We start from the raw sequence: 19,962 nt of genomic DNA on the forward strand, positions 1-19,962 counted from the left end.
GTAAGAGAATATTTTAAGAACAGTTCATATTTTATACTGAGCTTTTAGCTTAGACATTATACTCTTAATTTTTTTTTTATGGAGCTATAATTCACACACCATAAAACCTACCTTTTCACATGCATAATTTGGTGATTTTTAGTATATTCATTATTTGTAACCACTATCAACGTTTAGGACATTTTTATCACTCCAGAAAGAAACCCCATATTCATTAGCAGTCCTTTTCCATTTCTACTTTCCCCAACACCCAGAAATGAGACATGGTAACCTTCAAGCAGAGTTTATTATTTAGCAAAATCACAGGGCTGGGGGGAAACTCAGGAAACCATATGGTTCATTTTCTACCCTTAAGAGCTTCTGGAGGGAGATCCACGCCTTTCTACAGTGCTTCTGTGCACTCTAAAAATTAATAAGAGTAAAATAGCTACATGATAGCCATATTATACCAGGTCAGATGATTTCTGTATTCGGGGGGGCTTGCTTAACTTGTTATTTTGTTACTATATTTTTAATCTGGGATCAAACCTTAATAGTTTTATGAGATATTAATATTTTTTATGTTATTCTCAGATTTATCATAAAATATTATTTGAAAATTTTGCTATCATTTGACTACTTCATAATCATTGGGTTTCCTTTTGTGCCCCCTGAATTTTACTTTATACAAAAATAAGGTAAGCTACTTTAGGGGAATCGACATGTCTTGGTTATTATTTTGTTGTCACAGATTCTATTGGAAGAAATACAATAGCACTTAGATGTCTCATCAAGATGCATAATACACTTTTGAAAGGAGGTCCTAGCTCCTTTCCATCAAAAAGGTTTCTGAAGAGCCTCAATCAGAGAAACAGGACTGCTCCGTAATAATAAACATGAGCTACAAATTGTTTAGAGCAAAAATGAAAAAATATTTCTCTCCCCCCAAATCTGATGACTGTTAATACTTTGGAATGATTGGTAGTTAATAAAAACAAATATTTCACATTTGTGGGGTGGGAGAGAAAAGTATTAGCAAGAAACTGCAATACCAAAGAAGGTTTAGTAAAGCTGGATTTTAGAAAAGCAACTTCTAGTTTATTAGGGGAAGAATTCTCTCATTTACTTCTTTCCAGAGTATTTTATAGATTTCAGTAAGTGCCAAAGTAGGAATGTTCCCAAATAACAGCTATTTGGGGGATAAAATAATGGCCCAGCGTATTGGACCCCGGGTGCCAAAGGTGAGCCATCTGGATCTTGTCTGAACTACATTTCGGGAAGAACATGGGGGTCTTTGTACCTTGTAAGACACTTCTTAAACATTTACAAATGATTTTAACACTCTGGGTAACTTTGGGCCTCTTGAAACTGTTGAAACAGATCCCAGGCCATGATTTGAAAAGGAAAATTCGGTAACGTGAGCAAATGGAATAGGCGTTTTATTTCTAGATTGAGTCCTATGATATGTAATTGATTGGAGGCGGGTAGTTAAAGAGGTTTGGTGAGCAAACATTTTGAGAGGAAAGGTCAGGTTGCTGGATATAAATAAACCACACTAGAGTAACTTCCATCTCCAATGTGCGAGAGTTTTGCTCTTGCTCCAGCTAGATTTTCTCTTGTTTCAGGAACCTAGAAGAATTTTCTGCATTGAGCTTCTTCAGCCATAATAGCAGTTTCTCCTCTAGGAAATGCCAGGAAAACTGTGGAGATGGGCCTATATGTGCATAAATGCTTTGAGCTTCTCCAGTGGAAAAGGTTTAGACAGAACGAAGTCAAAGTGAAAGATAAAAGGATCAAAGCAGCTTGGAAAGAACAAAAGAAGGCACTGGAAAATTAAAATCACCTGGAGCATTTCCTAAGAAGACAAATGCACTTCCATTGCTGGTTTAAAATAAGCAGAATCTCATGAAATTTGACTCAAATAAATTAAAATTTATCTTTTAAACTGTCCTCATAAATAGTTTTTAAACCATAAATAGTTGTTAAATACCTATTTGCATATGATATTATGGACTTGATGACCTACTAATAGAATTAGATACCTCCCATGTGCTTTATATGGCTGCAGACAACATGGGAGATTATACAGCATTGACTGATACAGATGCATAAGCAAGCTTGTTCAGGAAAAGGCCTGAAGGTAAAAACGAGGTAATTAATTATGTAAGATAGTTACAACTATGTTTGGGTAAAGGAAGTGAGTTTGGGGGAGGACATTTTCTTGAGAACAGGAATAGTCAGAGGAAATCGCAGATCTTTACCCATTTTGGATGGGCAGAAGGGTTGAGGAAGGCACTGGTTTCATTTAAACTAGGCTTGTTTTAAACTTTTTATTTAAGTATAAAATACATATAGAAAACTGCAAAAATCACAAGTATAATTTTTCATGCATCGAGCATACCTGTGTGATCAGCACCCGTATCAAGAAGCAGAACATTACTAGTACCCCCAAATCTCCCTTTATCTGTCTGGACTTGATTTATACTGGATATCAGATAGCATTCATTTCCAAATCATGTTTAAGACAGTGCTAGGGAAAACAGCTGTGTATGTGGAGAGGGGTGGGCATGTGCACAGCTGGGGCAATCATGGCTCCTGGGGCAGTCATCCCCAACTATCTCTACTCTGCTCAGCTCTGACTCTGCCCTCTTTCCAAGTGATGTGGGTGGTGGGAGTAGGGAATGATTTTGTGAGTTTGAGTTCAGACAATTTCCAAAATTAACTCAAGTCATTTCCCATTCTTTCTCTCATTCAAAGCTGTCAGTTCTATGCCAGTGGATAACAACAGGAAGCACAATGAAGAAATGGTAAGTTGAAATGTAAGTCTAGAATCTAGACTTATAACTAGACTCTACATTTTCTCACTCCTTATTATACCAAACCGAACAAACAAACAAACAAACAAAAAACAATAACAATAACAAAAAATACAGCATAGTCTTACAAAGCCAGGTTCTCATCCCTGAGGTAACGGGGGCAAAAGATGCTCCTCCAGCCCTGGCTGTCACCCGCTTCCTGGTGTTTAGTGCCTCTGGGAACAATTGTGTCATTACATCATTTTCCTTCCAACTGTTCAGAAATAGGTGTTATTTCTCTTCTCAGGGTGACATTGGCCCCCAGTGCCTTCTTACATTACTCTATGGAGAGGCCTGGGAGATTTCATTATGGTCCTGTAAATCTACGTTCCTGCCCCCAAGAATCCTGCATCAGTACAGGTCACATAGCCAAGCCTCTCTGGACAGCAGTTCTGGGTTGAGTAGTCTGTCATCCCAGTGACACCAGCGTTTGCCAACCTACGTTTGGCTTTCCCCCCAGGTGACTCGCTGCATCATCGAAGTCCTCTCAAATGCCTTGTCGAAGTCCAAAACTCCACCCATTACCCCGGAGTGCCGACAAGTCCTGAAGAAGAGTAAGTTTCCTGCACTGCAGGAGATATTTGTCCCTTGATTGGTCCTTTCTTCTGCTCCTTCTACTTCATCTTCCACTTTACCTCCACATGAACCAGGGGCATAATGCAGTGGTGGGAATACAGACTAGATTAGTGTCTGGAAGATAGAAGTAATGGCTAGTTCCAACTCTGTCACTTAATAGCTGTGTGACCACGGAAACACTCCTCTCTGGGCTTATTTCCTCAAGTAAAATGTGGGCGTTGAACTCAGTGATAGTCTTTGAGATGTCTATCGGTTCTTAAATTCCTTGATTCCACAGTGGGATATTTATAATGAGCTTTCATTTGGGTGGAGGAAGATGTGGGGAGTGCTTGTTTGTAACAAGATGGAGGCGGGGGGTGGTGAATTAAGTGTTCTGGGAGTGAGTGTTGAAAGATGAAAGGATAGAAAAAGATTTAAAAATTATTCTTCTCTTTGGCTTCTACTCATCTGACAGTAAGAAGTTAGAAGCTTGCAAAGGCGACTCGGAAACTTCTGGCCTACATGACAGATTGGTTAAGCCATTTTAACATAGAGCTTATTGGAATGGGAGGTACCACTAAATGGTACCTGGAGTGAAAGGGGTGAAGGTAGAAGCAGAGCATCCAATGAGTCAGAGTAATGGCCTTCTGAATCTAGACTGCAATATTTTCTCTACACAAATGAGCTTCTATTAAAAACAAAATTCGAACAGTGATACAAGCAGTATCCATTGGAAAATGATACTCAGAGATCCATTTTTACAAAACTATGCAGTCTCTTTTACACATGAAGTCAAATTGATTCGTACAATTCCAAAAAGCACTGTTTCCTTTAACACCTTTCTCTGCTTTTAAATTTTTACTCAGGCTGGGAAGTGGCCTTTATTTTCTTTTCACCTTCAAAATCTCTCATTGCAAGATAATACTCTCATGTGCTATAGCTGCACATGAGCCCTCATGCATAAAATGGTAAAAACAAGCATTAGCAATTGACCGAAAGAGTAGCCTGGAGGGACTCAGGGGCTTTGGGGTAACCATGATAGGTGTGGGGGCCTGAGGCTATAGGAACCCCATGGAAAATGGAAGGAAGCTTCTCTACTATTTCTATTCTATATACATACCTCTTACTGAATTTCTCTACAACTTTCTCTTCCAGCCATTACAGGGAATGAATGAGAGCAGAGTTGGTCTCCAGGCAGGGACTAACGGCTGCTCCTTTGGGCAAACCCATCCTGCTATCTCTCTTCCCTTTTTGTTTTGTTTTGTTTTTTGTTTACCACATGTATGCAAAAGTTTGGGGTGTGTCATACTAGGTAATTGAAGAACCATGATTGCTTAGGAAGAGCCATCAAATATAAGAATCTGCTTGTCTGCCAAGATCAGATTCTTAGCCCTTAGGCTGTGGCCACAGGATTCCAGCCTCTTCTAATCATTGATCGTGCCCTGGGATCTTTTGATGTCTGATGAGAGAGCTCCAGGGAACCGGTAAAAACCAAATGTCCTATGTCAAAGACCTTGGAGACACTACACCCAGAGAGCCATAAAATGCTGAGATCCGGAGGACTGAAGAGCTCCTTGGTGGTTGCAGACTCAAACTCCAGCCAGGGCCAGACAAATAGATAACATAAAAAGTAAGGCAAGACAAGAAAAGACTTCCAATCTGGAGGATATAGGCCCCTTTCTAAGGGGGAGCAGATATTTCTCAGCTCCAACACTATTTGGAGAAATATAGACTCTGATCCTGGGATTTTTTTCAAAAGAAGTTAAAATTGGTATTTTTTTTAAAAAGCATATCTGCTGGTATTTAGTAATGCCTCTGAATTCAAATTTACTAAAAATGTTATTCAGGCTAAACAGAACTCACCTCTTATCTTATTGACTTTTGTCTTATTCCAGTTTTCTCTCTCCTGCTGATATGTCTTAAGCTGATCCAAAGACTGGTGGAGCTTTCAGCCAACTGGATGGATAAATTTCTTCAAGCAGGCTCCCCCCACACATCTATCCTATCTCCATCTCCATTCTCTCTGGCACATCTCTGGAGCCAGCATACACTTATTGAGCAAATGAACATTTGGGGAGTAGAAAAGAATCATTGGTTTAGGGCTTGAAGAGACCTTAGGGAATGTGTAGTCCAATTCCTTAACAGGTACAAGGATCTCTCACCAGGTTGATCTAGTCATCCTTGCAACATGGTAGGGATGGAAGGTGCATTTTCCCCTTTTTACTTGAAAGTAAGAATGAGCTTGACACCTTGGTTTTACAGATTGACAATGTGTGCTGCTAATCGCAGCCCTCCTCTGATCTCACCTGCGGGGGCTTAAAGCTAAATTTAGGAGGAAGTGCTAAGCCTCAGGCACAAGCTGCTACAGGCAGCACACATTTAACTGGGAAAGAATAAAAATACTTCTGTTCCTGACCAGCAGGCAGTAGGAAAGGGGCCACACAGCCTCTACCCTGGGAAGCTGAGATCTCAGAATGGTGCTATTTCAGCTGACTCTCAGAATGATGTCAGTATCTGGCTAAAGCCTCCCTGTTTACCTGTGCCTTCCTGGCCAGTCCCACCAGCCTCAATACTGAATGTACCACCACCTGGTGAGGGGCCATCCCTCAGGAGTCTGGGTGTTAAAGGTCAGGGTCATTTCAATTGTCTTCTAAAACATGAGAATGTTATCATGCTAGGTTGGGCTTTAAGCAGAGAGGTATAGATTTCCACTACTTCTTGGACATTTTTTTTGTAAAACAGATCAATTTTTTTCTACTTTGCAAATGTCAGTACAGAATGACTCATCGGAACTGTTTCATAAAAATGTAATGCGAACCATAAATATAGTTTCAGACTTTCTAGTAACCATTAAAACATTAAAAAGATTAAAAAGTCAGGTGAAATTAATTTTAATAATATATTTAATTGTATCTAATATATTTTATTCAATATATAATTTATATATATCCAGTGTATTTATGATATATATTATCCAATACATTTAAAAATTATCATTTTATCATACAATCAACATAAAAAATTGAGATATTTTACTTTTTTTTTCAGATGAAATCTGGTGGGTCTCTTATAATTTATAGCATGTCTCAGTTTGGACCAGGCACATTTCAAGTGCTCAATAGCCACAAAGGGCTGGTGGCTCTTACAATGGACAGTGCAGGCATAGGCCCAAAGTGAGTGGCTTTGGCCTCAGGCTTTCTGTTTGAACTCAGTGACATAAACTGAAATCCAAACCTCCTAGATAACAACTCAGAGTGTGTTAACTGCGTATCTCCTTTCATGCCGCGTCCTTGAATTGAGGAGGGTTTAGTAAAGGAGCTGTCGACATTTGGAAAAGTTGAGCAAGAACAGCATTCAATTAAAATATCAGTTATACCATCCATCGTTGAGTCATGAACTACAAAGATAACTCAGTATACTAATCTTCATCCTTGACATTTGAGAACGTGTTGGGCGGATGGGACCTTAGTGAAGGAAGGAACGGTCTTTCTACACTGCTATGTAGTGTAGAAAAATGAGGTCGAACTAGACAAGTTCTAAGGTTTCCTCTGGTTCTAAATTCTAATATTTCATAAATCTATGCTTGGATTTCAATTTGATCCTTGAGAGTACCAATGAGAGATGCTAGTTGAGTGTTATGAAAAAATAAAAATATAGACAGGTTATTTTTAGATTGAAACACAGCCAAAGAACTGTCATACCATTTGCTTTCAAAAGGAATCTGAGTATATGCTTTATTAACTTAAAATAGTATCCAAGTGATTTTCAGGGGGCTTAGGACTTATAGTGATCACTGAGGCTGGTGCTTCTTGAACCATAAGCAATTCTGAAGTTATACTTATTCTTTTTAAATTTTCATTATAGGTGCAAAAGAGGTTAAAGATGAAGAGAAAAGTGAAAATGAAAACACGAGGTTTGAAGTAAGATTATTAAGAGACTCAGCTGATGCCTCAGAAGCCCACAGGCCCTCCGATAGGGAGGACGCAGGAGTCCCAGGAGAGGATGCCCAAGGCCCATCAGTGGCCAACACAGAGGGAGGTGGGCACAGCCAGGAAGGAGCAGGCGAGCCCCAAGGGAGCCTCTCTCTCTCTGACAGTCAAGTCTCCAAAGAATCTAAGACACATTATTCTGAGAGGAGTGAGGGAGAGGACAGGGAGGAAGAGGAAGGAGATAAAAATCAGAAAAGAGAGCATGGGGAAGGTGGCAGTGAAGAAAAACACCTGGAAGAGCCAGGGGAGACACAAAATGCCTTTCTCAATGAAAGAAACCAGGTCACAACTAAGAAAAATAAGGAGATAGTGTCCAGATACTACACACACTCTGCCAGGCTCCCTGAGGAGAAGACACACAGCCGGGAGAGGAATAGTCAGGAGAGTGGAGAAGAGACAAGGAACCAGGAAAAACGCCTCCAAGAGTCTAAAAGCCAAGCCAGGAGCCAGGAAGAATCTGAGGAAAGTGAGGAAGATGCCAGCCCCGATGTGGACAAACAACGCTCAAGGCCAAGACATCGTCATGGGCAGAGTGGGCCCGATAGGTCCTCTCAAGAAGGGAATCCTCCCTCTGAGAAAAGGGGACACCCCCATGAGGAATCTGAGGAGTCACATGTGGGCATGGCCAGCTTAGGCGACAAGAGGAACCGTCATCCAACCTACCACAGGGCTTCAGAGGAAGAACCCGAATATGGGGAAGAAGTGAGGAGTTACCCAGGAGTCCACGCTCCGGAGAACCTGGAGGGGGAACGATATGGGGGCAGAGGAAGTGAGGAGTACAGGGCTCCAAGGCCTCCCAGTGATGAGAGCCAGGAAAAGGAGGACAAGAGAAATCGCCCCAACTCAGAGCTTGACAACGTGGCACATGGATATAGTGAAGGAAGCGAGGAAGAGAAGGGCCCTGTGTGGGGATACCACCACAGAGCCAGGGCCAGGGAGCCTGGTGCCTACTCCACTCCAGACAAAGAAGAGAAACAGTTCTTGGGTGAAGGACACTACCGTGTTCAAGAAAACCACAGGGACAAGGCAAGGAGGCATCCACAAGGCGAGTGGAAAGAGCAGGACAAAAATTACCTCAGTTATGGTGAGGAAAAGGGTGAGGAAGGAGACCAAGGGAAATGGCAGGAGCAGGAGGACTTGCAGGACACTGACGAGAACAGGGAGGAAGCTAAGCTTCAAGGCAAACAATATGCTCCCTATCACACCACTGAAAAGAGGAAGAGACTAGAGGAGCTGCTCAACCCGTACTATGACCCCTCCCTGTGGAAGAGCAGCTATTTGGAGAGAAAAGACAACCTGAATGACAATTTTCTTGAGGGTGAAGAGGAAAATGGCCTGACCTTGAATGAGAAGAATTTCTTCCCAGAATACAACTATGACTGGTGGGAGAAAAAGCCCTTTGAGGAGGATGTGAATTGGGGATATGAGAAGAGGAACCTCGCCCCCAAACTGGATCTGAAAAGGCAGTATGACAGAGTGGCCGAACTGGACCAGCTCCTTCACTACAGGAAGAAGTCAGCCGAATTTCCGGACTTCTATGACTCTGAGGATCAGATGAGCCCACGCCACGCGGCAGAAAATGCAAAGGACAGGGCTGGCCCGAGAGTTTTGACAGAGGAAGAGGTACGCTGCGGGGCTGTAGTATAAACTTAACATAAGATGGTTAATGTTAATATGTTCAAGACTATCGGATATTAATGGGGAGAAATTGGTGGGAATTATCACCATGATAATGTACACCTCATAACAGTGGAGACAACTTCGGGGTTTGGTTTCCACCCGACATCTAGCCATTGTCCACATCCCTGCCCACCTCCTCCTCTTGCAGTGCTTCTCAGCCTTGGTCGCACAGTGCGATCACCAGAAAAATAACTGGTGTCTGAGACCCACCCCAAGAGATTCTGTCTATCTGGTACTGGGCACCAGGATTTTTTAAAACCTCCCAGGTGGATTCAATGTTCAAAGGTTGACAACAAACCACTACTCTAGTGTCTTCTCTTGGTTATTTGACTTTACATCATAATTTCTCAGATGATACAGAAATTCATTGCTTTGATCTATCTTGGTCAGCTCACAGCTATAAGAAATCAGAAATTTGCATCTGGGAGAAGTAACATTATCAGAGCTGTACCTGCCTAAACAATGCTTTGTCCTGATATTGATTATGTAGGTCACTGCTTCTCAAACTTGAATGTTCATCAACACCATGAGGGATTCCCACCTCTCAGAGTTTGTGATTCAGTTAGTCCTGGGGGAGCCGGAGAATCTGCATTTCTGATGAGTGCCCCAGCGACACTGCTGGTGCTGCTGATCCGGGGACTACACTTGGAGAATCACTCGTGTCGAGTGCCTCATACGGCCTCTAACACATCGAAAATCCTCCTTTCTTTTCGTACCGCCCTAAACTACAACAAAATAAATTGATCTGGGACCTTATGCTTCCATTTTTCTGTGTTTTCTAGGAAAAAGAACTTGAAAACCTAGCTGCGATGGATTTGGAATTACAGAAAATAGCTGAGAAGTTCAGCGGTAACCGAAGAGGCTGACGGTCGTTGGAGCAGAGGGCCGTTTTAAGAAGCAGCCCGCACACTATTTTCTACCGCTTCACTGAAAGACATCATTTATTTACCCAAAGGCAGAAAGTAGAATTTACTATTCATTAAGTGCTTGACACAATTGGAAATGTCTTTAATTTTTGCCAGAATGCTATTGAAAATGAGAATAGCATGACTTGTAGCATATTCTTTCTCGTGAAATTGACATATTATCATGCTTGTGACAATGACTGTGCTACCATCCTTGAAAAAATATGTTTGTCTCCACTTAAATAATAAAAGATTCACTTGAGGCCAAAAGCTTCATGTTCTCAGTTTCCTTTGCGCTAATAAAGAGGAGAGTGATTTTCAAATCCGTTTTTTAAATTCTAATAGACAGCACTAGGATTTAATGGTCTTGGATGCAGAATAGAAAAAAAAAGAAAAAAAGAAAAAAACCTTGAAGGATGTAAAGAGAAAGAGATCAGGAAAAGACAGCTGCTTCCTCAGGCTAGAGAAAGATTAAATAGGCTTGGAGAACTTGTTTCCAAAAATGAGCATAAGATATTACTTTTAAAATCCTATTATCTGGAGAGCCCTAGGAGTAGCTAGCCAAGGGTCAGTTTTCAGGGCTGAGGAGAAAGCTTGGATAATGGGAAGGACTCTGGATTGGGAATCACAATATCTGGGCTGGTCCAGACAGATGGCCCCTCAGGGCCGGTCTGATTTCTACTCTGTAAGAAGACAGGGCTCTGACTCTGTTACCATATTAAGTAGCTGTGTGACTTTGGACAAGCTATTGTCCTTCTCTGAATCTTGGGTTCATCAGTAAAATTAGGCTCTCTGTCTCACTGGGTTGTTATGGGTATATGAATTTATTTAAAAGCCTCAGAATATATGCCTGGCATGTGGTAATGGTGCAGGAAATGTTGGCTGCTTGTCATTATTATGCCCGCAGCTTCTTAAAGTAAGACAGTTAGATAATTTCCTCTTCTCCCTCCTTTTACCTGTCTTTTCATTCTTCACCAATGGTGGCTTCTATTTGATTGATTTCTACTGTTTTGACAGTTCAGGTACAGAGCTGTGCTCTGAGAAGTGGGAAAACTAAGTCTGGGGATCACATATGGCTTTTGTTCATCTAGGAAGGCCTGATTCTCCTCCTCTTGACAAAGTTGAGGATTGCCTGTGCTAATTTAACCAGATTCTTTTCAGATTAACTTTATGTGACCTACTTTTTCAGGAGTTTCAGCTTTATCATATGGGGAGCAAGCCAATTAGTGTTATGAATTTGACAGCAAGTTGTTCTAAATCTAGGCACATACTTCCTGAAGGCTGCTTATTATCTCTCTGTCTGGGGTCTTTTTTTCCCTGCCCATAAGATCATGCTGGGATGTTTGTAAAGGCAAGTGAGAAGTGATGGGGGTATAATGGCTGCTGGGGTAGTCCTCATGGTGGATGGAGTTGGTATATAAATATTGGACTAGTTTCCTGGAGCTGCCATAACAAAGTACCACAAACTGGGGGGGGGGGGGTGTCTTAAAACAACAGTAATTTGCTCTCTCACAGTTCTGAAAGCCAAAAGTCCAAAATTAAGGTATTGACAGGGCTGTGTTCCCTCTAAAGCCTATAGAGGAAGATCCCTCTCTGCCTCTTCCAGCTTTTGGTGATCCCAGGCATTCCTTGGCTTGTGGCGGCATAACTCCAACCTCTGCCTCCATCTTCGCATGGCCATCCTTTTCCTATGAGTCTCTGTCTGTTCACATGATGTTCCTTTTATAAGGATGCCAGTTATATTGGATTAAGGGCCCACCCTACTCTAGTATGGTCTTATCTTAACTAACTAGCCTACATTGATCCTATTTCCAAATAAGGGTCACATTTTTGATTTACTAGAGGTTAGAACTTCAACATATCTTTTTCTGGGGGTGAAATTCAACCTGTAACAAGGCAGGCAACCTCTCATGCCCCTCAGGTGGAATAACTCTGAGCCACATAGTCTATGTTTCCCAGAAGTCCCCAGGGGATTGAGCCCAGATGACCTGCTTGGTAATAAACCCGCTATAGGCTGTCTTTACCACTCTGTCCCACTTCCTGCTGGTGAACTTACTGGTGTTTCCTGGAATCATCTCCCAAATAAATTGCTTGTCCTCAACTTCTTATCTTGGGTTTTGCTTCTGGGGGATCCGAACCTGAGAAACCATTCAAAGCCAAGCTTGTATTATGGCAAATAATACAACTACGGTTGTAATATTGCTCAGTTGTAACCCCTTGTGTTACTACATCTTGATACAAAATACTATGAAATGCTCAACGCACTGCCATACACACAATGCAATACTTCTCTCCTTTTTCTCTATTGCAGTCCAGTAAAAAACAAAATCATTTCCTAAATAAGGAGAATTCAAGGTGCCCAAGATGAATAGGGGTTTACTCACTGGATGAGAGAAGGCAGGACACTGAGATGCACCAAATGCCAGCCTGGCAAGTCACAGAAAGAGAGAGAAAGACAGAGACAGAGACAGAGACAGAGACAGAGACAGAGACAGAGAGAGACAGAGAGAGGGCAAAAGCGAGCACTGCTCATGAAGAGAAGCTGCTGGCAGATAGAGCACAGCACAGCACTGAAAGGTGCCCAAGCTTGGAGATGGTTCACAGGGCTTCCTCCTGGCCCACCGCCTTGTTGATGCCTTGTGCTGTAGCACATCTTTTTATCTTAGTTTGCAGACACTTCAGGGCAGGGGAATGTGCAGGCGTGGATGACCAATCAAGGATTCAGGAGACATCCAAGAGAATCCCATCTGAACAGTGGTGCCAAGCAGAGTGCAGTTAGGATCTCTGAGAATGCAACCATTTCTTTAAGAATTCAAAGATTACCGGGGGCTGCCATTTTTTCCTCTTTTAATTAAAATAATGTGTTGATGGTAAAAACGTCAAGTAGTCCTGAAAAGTTTATCATGAGTGTTACTGGTTGAAATGTATGCCCCAAATGATATATTGAAGTTCTGACCCATGGCACCTGTGAAAGTGACCTCATTAGGAAAGAGTCTCTGTAGGTGGCAATGAGTCATGACGAGGTCACTAGGGATAGCCCATATCCAAAACGACGGGTGTCCTTATAAGAAGAGAGAAATTTGGATTTACAAAGGAGCAGGCTGTGCGAAGACATAGACACAGAGGAAAGACAGCCATGTGAAGACGGTGGCAGAGATTGGAGTTGTGCTGCCAGCAGCCAAGAAACCCTTTTGGTCACCAGAAGCTGGAAGAGGCAAAGAAAGATTCTCCTCCAGAGCCGTCAGAAAGAGAATGAATCAGCCGACACCTTGATTTGGGACTTCTGGCTTCTAGAACTGTGAGAAAATAAATTTCTGTTGTTTTAAGCCACTAGTTTGTGGCACCTTGTTGCAGCGGTCCTAGGTACTAACACAATGAGAAACAAGGGATTCTGCCCCTCTCTTCCCAAAACCTTCTGCAAATGTTGCCACCGATAGTTATTTTAGAGTTTTTTTTTTCTTATTTGAGTATTTTAATTGTTACAGTCTCTCGTATTCTATCAAGTGATAGAACAGAAGGGTAGAAAGGGTTCTATCATTACAATATGAAAATACACGACATACCATTTAACATATAGTATAATCGGGAGATCTCAGGGGCTAAAATAATTAGGTGCAATAATTACTATTATGTGATATTAATTATAGCGGCTCGGGAACCAGACATTCAGACACATAAAAGACCTCACTGAGAAAGTGAAGACCTAAAATAAGTGAGAGTATGAGCCATGTGGACACTGGAGGTTGGGGGGAAGACACGTCAGTCAGCAGGAACAGCAGGTGCAAAGGCCCCGAGGCAGGAATGTGGCTGGCACGTTTGAAAAAGAACAAGGAGGCCAGCATGGGGAACAGTCATAGGTGATGAGGTGAGAGAGGTGGCAGGGGCCAGATCGCAAAGGTCTTTCTAGGTCCTTGTTAAGGACTTTTGCCCTTGCAACTGGACAGTTCTCAGCAAAGGACTGACATGATTTGCATTATGTGACAATAACACTGGCTGCTGGGATGACAGAAGGCTGTGGGGGAAGTGAGGAAGTGAGGGCATAAATGCAGAAGCCAGTAAGGAGGCCACTGCAACAATTTTTTGGCAGGTCATTGTGATGACTTGGACCAGTGTGGTGGCACTGGGGGTGGAGAGAAGTCAGCAAACTATTTTAAGAGACATGACAGGTCGTGCTGATGGATTTGGTGTGGCAAGAGGGAAAGAGAGGTATTAAGGATGATACCAAGGTTTTATGTCTGAGCAACTGGGAAGAACAGAGGTAGAGAAGACTGCAGGCGGGACTGCCTTGGGAGGGGAGATAGAGGGAGCTAAGGTTGGGATAAGTTAAGTTCAAGATGTGACTAGACAAGTGGAAGTGTTGACTTGTGTTTATTGGCCTGGAGCTTAAGGAAAGGTCTGTGCTAAAGACATAATATGAGAATCATCGTCGTAGAGATATTTAAAGCCTTAAAACTAGGTGAGATCACCTCGTGTTATATAAAGCAGGGGTCCCCAACCCCCGAGCCATGGACCGGGACCTGTCTATGGCCTGTTAGGAACCAGGAGGAGGAGGTGAGTGGCAGGCGAGCAAGTGAAGCTTCATCTGTATTTGCAGCTGCTCCCCCGCGCTAGCATCACCCCCTCAGCTCTACCTCAGATCATCAGAAATTAGATTCTCATAGGAGCACCTATGGAGCACCAGTACTTGGTGCCTAAAAGGTTGGGGACTACTGCTGATATATATGATCCAAAGATGGCCTCTGTGCATTGGCCCCTAGGTTGGTTATCTCTTCACCGTAGGATGAGAACTGTTAGCTCAAAAGCCTGCCAGTACCACACATAAATTTTACACATTCATTTATTTTAAACTTTTCCCAAATAGCAAATGCTTAGACATTTAGGACCCATTTGCTTCACATACTTCCTCCAAACTACACCCAGCATCTGCTGGCCATTGACAAGATGGAGTCTTGAGGTTACAAGACTCCAAGCCTTAGAAATTATAAGACTTATGCCCCTCAGAGCTCTCAGACCCAGCAACTCCTTGCCACACTGAGCAACATCACCCAGACACAAAGGTCACCTCTCTGATTCCCCTCTGCCTGGGAGTTCCCTTGCCCTCCTCCACCTCTGAATAGCAACCCCCATGGTATAGCTTCTGAACAGATTCTTGCTGTGAGAGACATCTTGTCTCCCCTTCTGAACCTGTCAGAGTGTCACCCTGTATACAAAAAAAACATGTGTGCTACTGCCACCTCATGGTCATATCATATGGTCTCTGTCACAACTATTCAATTCTGCTATAGATTGAGAGCAGCCAGTCATGGACAACACATAAACAATTAGCATGGCTGTGTTGCAATAAAACTTCATTTATGGGCACTGTAATTTGAATGCCATGTAATTTTCACATCACAAAACTATTCTTCTTTTGTTTCTCCCCCCTGCCCCCTCCCCCTCCCATACACACAAACCTCTGGCCAACCATTTAAAAATAAAAAAAATATTTTTAGTTCACAGACCATATGAAAAACTGGAAGTGAGCCAGATTGGGCCTGTGGGCTGCAATTTGCTGACTCCTCATAGAAATCAACCACATTCTTTATTTTTACCTACTCTTTTCCTTGAGTCTGTCACCATACGGCTTTAGCTATTTCGTGTCACTCACAGGTGAGAGACCACTTTACCCACTTACTTGTTTGCGTAAAAGGCAAGAGAACTTTCGCTCTCCTTTCCTCTACTCTCTGATTAATTTCTCTACTTTTTAAGGTTTGTTGGTTTAGAATGATAACCCTAAAACAGATTGAGCCCACTCACATTTTGAAATGAAATTTCTTTAGCGCCTTGTTACCTTTCAGTCAATGTAAAATTGAAATGTCGAAGCTTTCCAGTTTTAATATCTCAGCTAAATACCAAAAGCCCAGATTTTAATGGAACTGTAAAAAGGCAAAAAAAAAGCTTCAAATTTCCTTTCTCATAAAAGGTCAAAAAATGGTGAGTTCCTAATAAATATTAATTGGGGGTAATTAACAGCTTATCAGTTGCTCTTTAAGTAGCTATTCAGGAACTTACAGTTCCTGCCATCTGATCTATGCTACATAGGTAAGTCCATTAAACAATCCACTAATCTATTTTACAAAAAATAATACTAACCTAGAGGCAACATTATATTTCAAGCAAAGATATTAGATACATTCGAGTCCTTTCTAGCACTGCACTGAAATACATTCCAAAATCAGGAACACTTAAAGCAACATGAATCTTAATGATCAGATTTTCAGGGAATGCTTTTCAGTATTCACTGTTGCTCTTGCAATATTCAAAACCAATGCTTTAAAACAAAATGCAAATGCTCTAATCTTTTTCAAAAGTTTGTACATATTAAAAAAGAATACATTTCTTGGCTTTTCCATGTACAACCAAGAAATGAATGATTGCCCATTAAGACTTGCTTCGTACAAGAGAGGGAACCAAGATGGTGACATAGAAGGGTCCTAAACATCCTTCCTCCCATGGATGAACCAAGTGTACAGCTATACATGGAACAATTCTTTCTGAGAGGAACCCAGAAACTAAGTGACACCTACACATCAGATGAATGGAAAAATGCCCATTATCAAAGTGGGTAGGAAAGGCTGAGATACACGCTTGGCATAAACTCCATCCCCAAGCACAGTGCCATACAATTGAGAGAGAACCCCCAACTCTCAGCTTCTCCCTAAGGAGCAAAGGGCTTGGATCACACATATAGCAACCCAACTTTTAAGACTCCCCCTCCCCCTTGAGGGATGGGCTCCCAAACACTTACCTCTGAAAGCCAACGAGGTTTGTATCTATTAGACTCACACGACTGTAGCAAACAAAGAAGCAGTTCTTAACAGTGGATAAGCACCCACTGCCACAGATGTCTCCCCACAGCTCAGGCAGAGGGAGCAGGCAAAAATGCCCATTTTCCAGTTTCTCCCTGGAAGGGGCTTAACTGCATACTTTTCCAGCTGCTGCCTGAAGATCTGGCTTATAATCAGCCTGCGTCTAGGAGTTGACTTCAATTCTCGCTTTTGGGATGTTTATTGGTCTTGGCACACCCTCAATAACTGAGAGCCACTAAGAACAAAGATGGCAGCTTGGACAATCACAGAGATTAGAGAGACAACCAGGAGCTCAGACTGCGCTAATTGATGAGGTTCATCTCCTACATGAGACCAATCTGTTAAGACTAGGAGAGGTGGCTGTTATACCAAATTCATAGGCACCAACATAGAGAGCGAAAGAAAGTGAAGAAACAAAGGAATATGTCCCAAACGAAAGAACAAGATAAATCTCCAAGAACAGATCTTACTAAAACAGAGATGAATGATCTATCTGATAGAGAGTTCAAAATAATGGTTATAAAAGTACTCAACAAGGTCAGGAGAGCAACACATGAACAGAGTAAGAATTTTTTTTTTTTTTTGAGATTTAGAAAAGATTTATTTAAAGTATATTTTAGAAAGACAAAGAATGCCCCAAAGAGGCATGTGGAGAAAGACAAACATGCCTCAAGGAGGCACATGGTCCCAGCCCTGTAACCACAATAACCAACACAAAGAGGCCACAAAGAGGCCACAAAAAGAGGCCCAGAATGTGGGAATGTCTACTTTATATCTGGACTATGATGGGTGGTTCCAAAGGCATTCTTAGGTGATTGGCAAGTGAGTCATTTTGATTGACACTTGGCTGCTATATAACACTTTGCCTAGTGTGCATGTGCATACCCAGAATTCTACTACCATTGGGGTGTTCTTTGGGTTGTCTCTAGGTTGGGCCCCTACTCCTTTGTTCCCCTGTTGCTCATGTCTGACTAGCTACCTAACATTCCCCCCTCAAGTATTAGGGACCCAAATCTTTGGGGTTTGGGGGCAATGACCTCTCTGGCTACTTGAGGCTGAGAAGAGACAAAGGTGGAGGAAGGGGTCCCTTATACTTGCTCTCTGTCGACAGGGGGCAACAGCTGTTGATGCTTGTCTAAGGGACTGCAGTATGGTACAGGATCCATTGACTGGAGTGAGTGATAGTTTCCTTGAAGAACCATTCGTAGATGAATTGGTTGGAACCTGGAAGAAATAAATTGAACACGGTGGTTTAGAAGTGGTGGTCTACAAATAGTCAGGGGTTGAAGTGACCCACCCCCAGTTCTGAGTAGATAGGCAGAGCCAGCAGGGCTGAGAAAACTTGAGTGAGACATTTCGTTTGGTTAATCGATAAGGAGTAGGTGGAATCAGAATAGCCATGGTAAAAATGAACAAAGATGAGAAGGTCAAAATAAACTCAACCTGGTTTTTTTTCCCCTTCTTGAAAAGGAACCTCAGGTACTTGTGAGTGATAAATCCAACTGGAAATTCTGGGGTACAGGGTAAGGTTCTTTCCAAATTGGCTATAACTGAGAGACTGGAGAATTATCCTGTACACCTTGATTAATAAAGTGGTTGAGTGACCTGACATATGAGTCTTGGGTCATAGAGTCAGTGTGGTAGGAGAACAGAGAAGGAGATTATGTATTTATTGTAAATTGGGTCCTCCCTCAAGTTGTAAATCTTGTAAATCATGAGCTAATGCTTGACCAAAAAGGTGAGGGCTGTCCCGGAATCCCTGAGGAAGTACTGTCCAAGTCAATTGCTGATGGACTCCATTAGGGGAGTCCCATATGAAGGTAAATAGAAATTGTGACTGCGGACTCAGAGGGATGGAAAAGAATGCATCATTTAAGTCCAAAGTAGTAAAACAGTCTCTGGAGGTATGTTTTCCAGGAGAATATATGGATTAGAGACTAGTGGTATATGGGTAAATGGATACTTATCCAATAGGTAATATAAAGATGGAGTAAAATAGAGAAATTGGCTTACTGGGGTCTCCCAGAAAGGTGCAGGTTCAAGAGAATGATCTAAAGAAGGAAGAACAAAGCAGATGGACCCAGTATTCAAAAAGGAAAGTAATTGTCCTACCCACCATGACCATTGATTCCCTTGGCTCCGGAGTAGTGTGTAGACAAATATAGATATTCTGCCAACTGGAGGGGGCCTCTTCAGTCCAGTGCAACTATTTGGAAGCCTGTGGTTCGCTCTGACCCAGGGGTCCTTTGACTCTTGGGGCAGAGGGCAGCCCAGAGACCCAACTGCTGACACTTGGAGCAAGCACATTTGGGAGGCTTGTCCTTGTTGGGACACTTTTTGGCCCAGTGCCCAGTTTGGTGACAGGTCGATGAGTTCTAGCTGTTGGGAGCTGGGTACCCACAGCTGGGCTATGATTGGCCTTGAAAGGCTGCTAGTATTTGGGCAATCCTAGCTTCTGTCCTTTCCTTCTCATGAGCCTGGCCTCTAATGCCTGGTCTGATAAGGTCTGTAGTGTGGATCTTTGGTGTAGAAGAGGCGATTGAAATGGTACGTGGTGAGACTAATTAGGGATGGAGCAGAGTGGCTATAGAGTTATAGTGAGGTAAGACAGGGCAAATTCTCAGCATAGGGGGAGAATTGAAAGCCTTGCATTGAGAGAAGGGGGTTCTTGGTGAAGTGTAAGAAAGAATCAAAGGTACAAGTGAGTCTAAGAGAGACTCAGAGGGACAGAGACAATTGAAAGATGGGGACAGTATAAAGTCCCTGAGAAGGACCAAGAGACAGAGAAGGACCCCAAGTGATTGGGGAATTAAGTTTATAGATTTATCCATTTTCTGGTTACAGGAATATTTCATAGCTTCTAGTTCATTGTTGGAGGAACCTGTGGAGACTCAGAGACATTGGTATAGGTTCACCTTATTGGGTACTTTCTGGATTTCTTGGATCTGGATATTTGTTTTTTCTCCAGGACAGGAAAGTTTTCAACCACTATTTCTTTGAATAAGCTTTCTGCCCCATCCTCTCCCTTCTTCTGGGACCCCTATAATGTGTATATTGGTCCACTTGATGGTGTCTCTTAAGTCCCTTAAGCTATCTTCACTCTTTATTCTTTTTGTCTCTCAGATTGGATGAACGCCAGTGCCCTGTCTTT

The 19,962-nt window shown here is 42.3% G+C and overlaps 1 protein-coding gene across 1 annotated transcript in view; it reads left to right on the plus strand.

The window, feature by feature from the left end:
- CHGB (chromogranin B) overlaps positions 1–10,221 on the plus strand; it is a 13,436-nt gene extending 3,215 nt beyond the window's left edge. The window contains exons 2-5 of the mRNA XM_011370046.2: positions 2,737–2,786; positions 3,295–3,388; positions 7,254–9,001; positions 9,841–10,221. Of these exons, the coding sequence (XP_011368348.1) occupies positions 2,737–2,786; positions 3,295–3,388; positions 7,254–9,001; positions 9,841–9,924 (1,976 nt within the window). The 3' untranslated portion in view covers positions 9,925–10,221. The remainder of the gene's footprint in view (positions 1–2,736; positions 2,787–3,294; positions 3,389–7,253; positions 9,002–9,840) is intronic.
- The last annotated feature ends 9,741 nt before the right edge of the window (positions 10,222–19,962 follow it).

Source organism: Pteropus vampyrus, unplaced genomic scaffold, assembly GCF_000151845.1.
Source record: "Pteropus vampyrus isolate Shadow unplaced genomic scaffold, Pvam_2.0 Scaffold7, whole genome shotgun sequence".
Taxonomy (NCBI): Eukaryota; Metazoa; Chordata; class Mammalia; order Chiroptera; family Pteropodidae; genus Pteropus; species Pteropus vampyrus.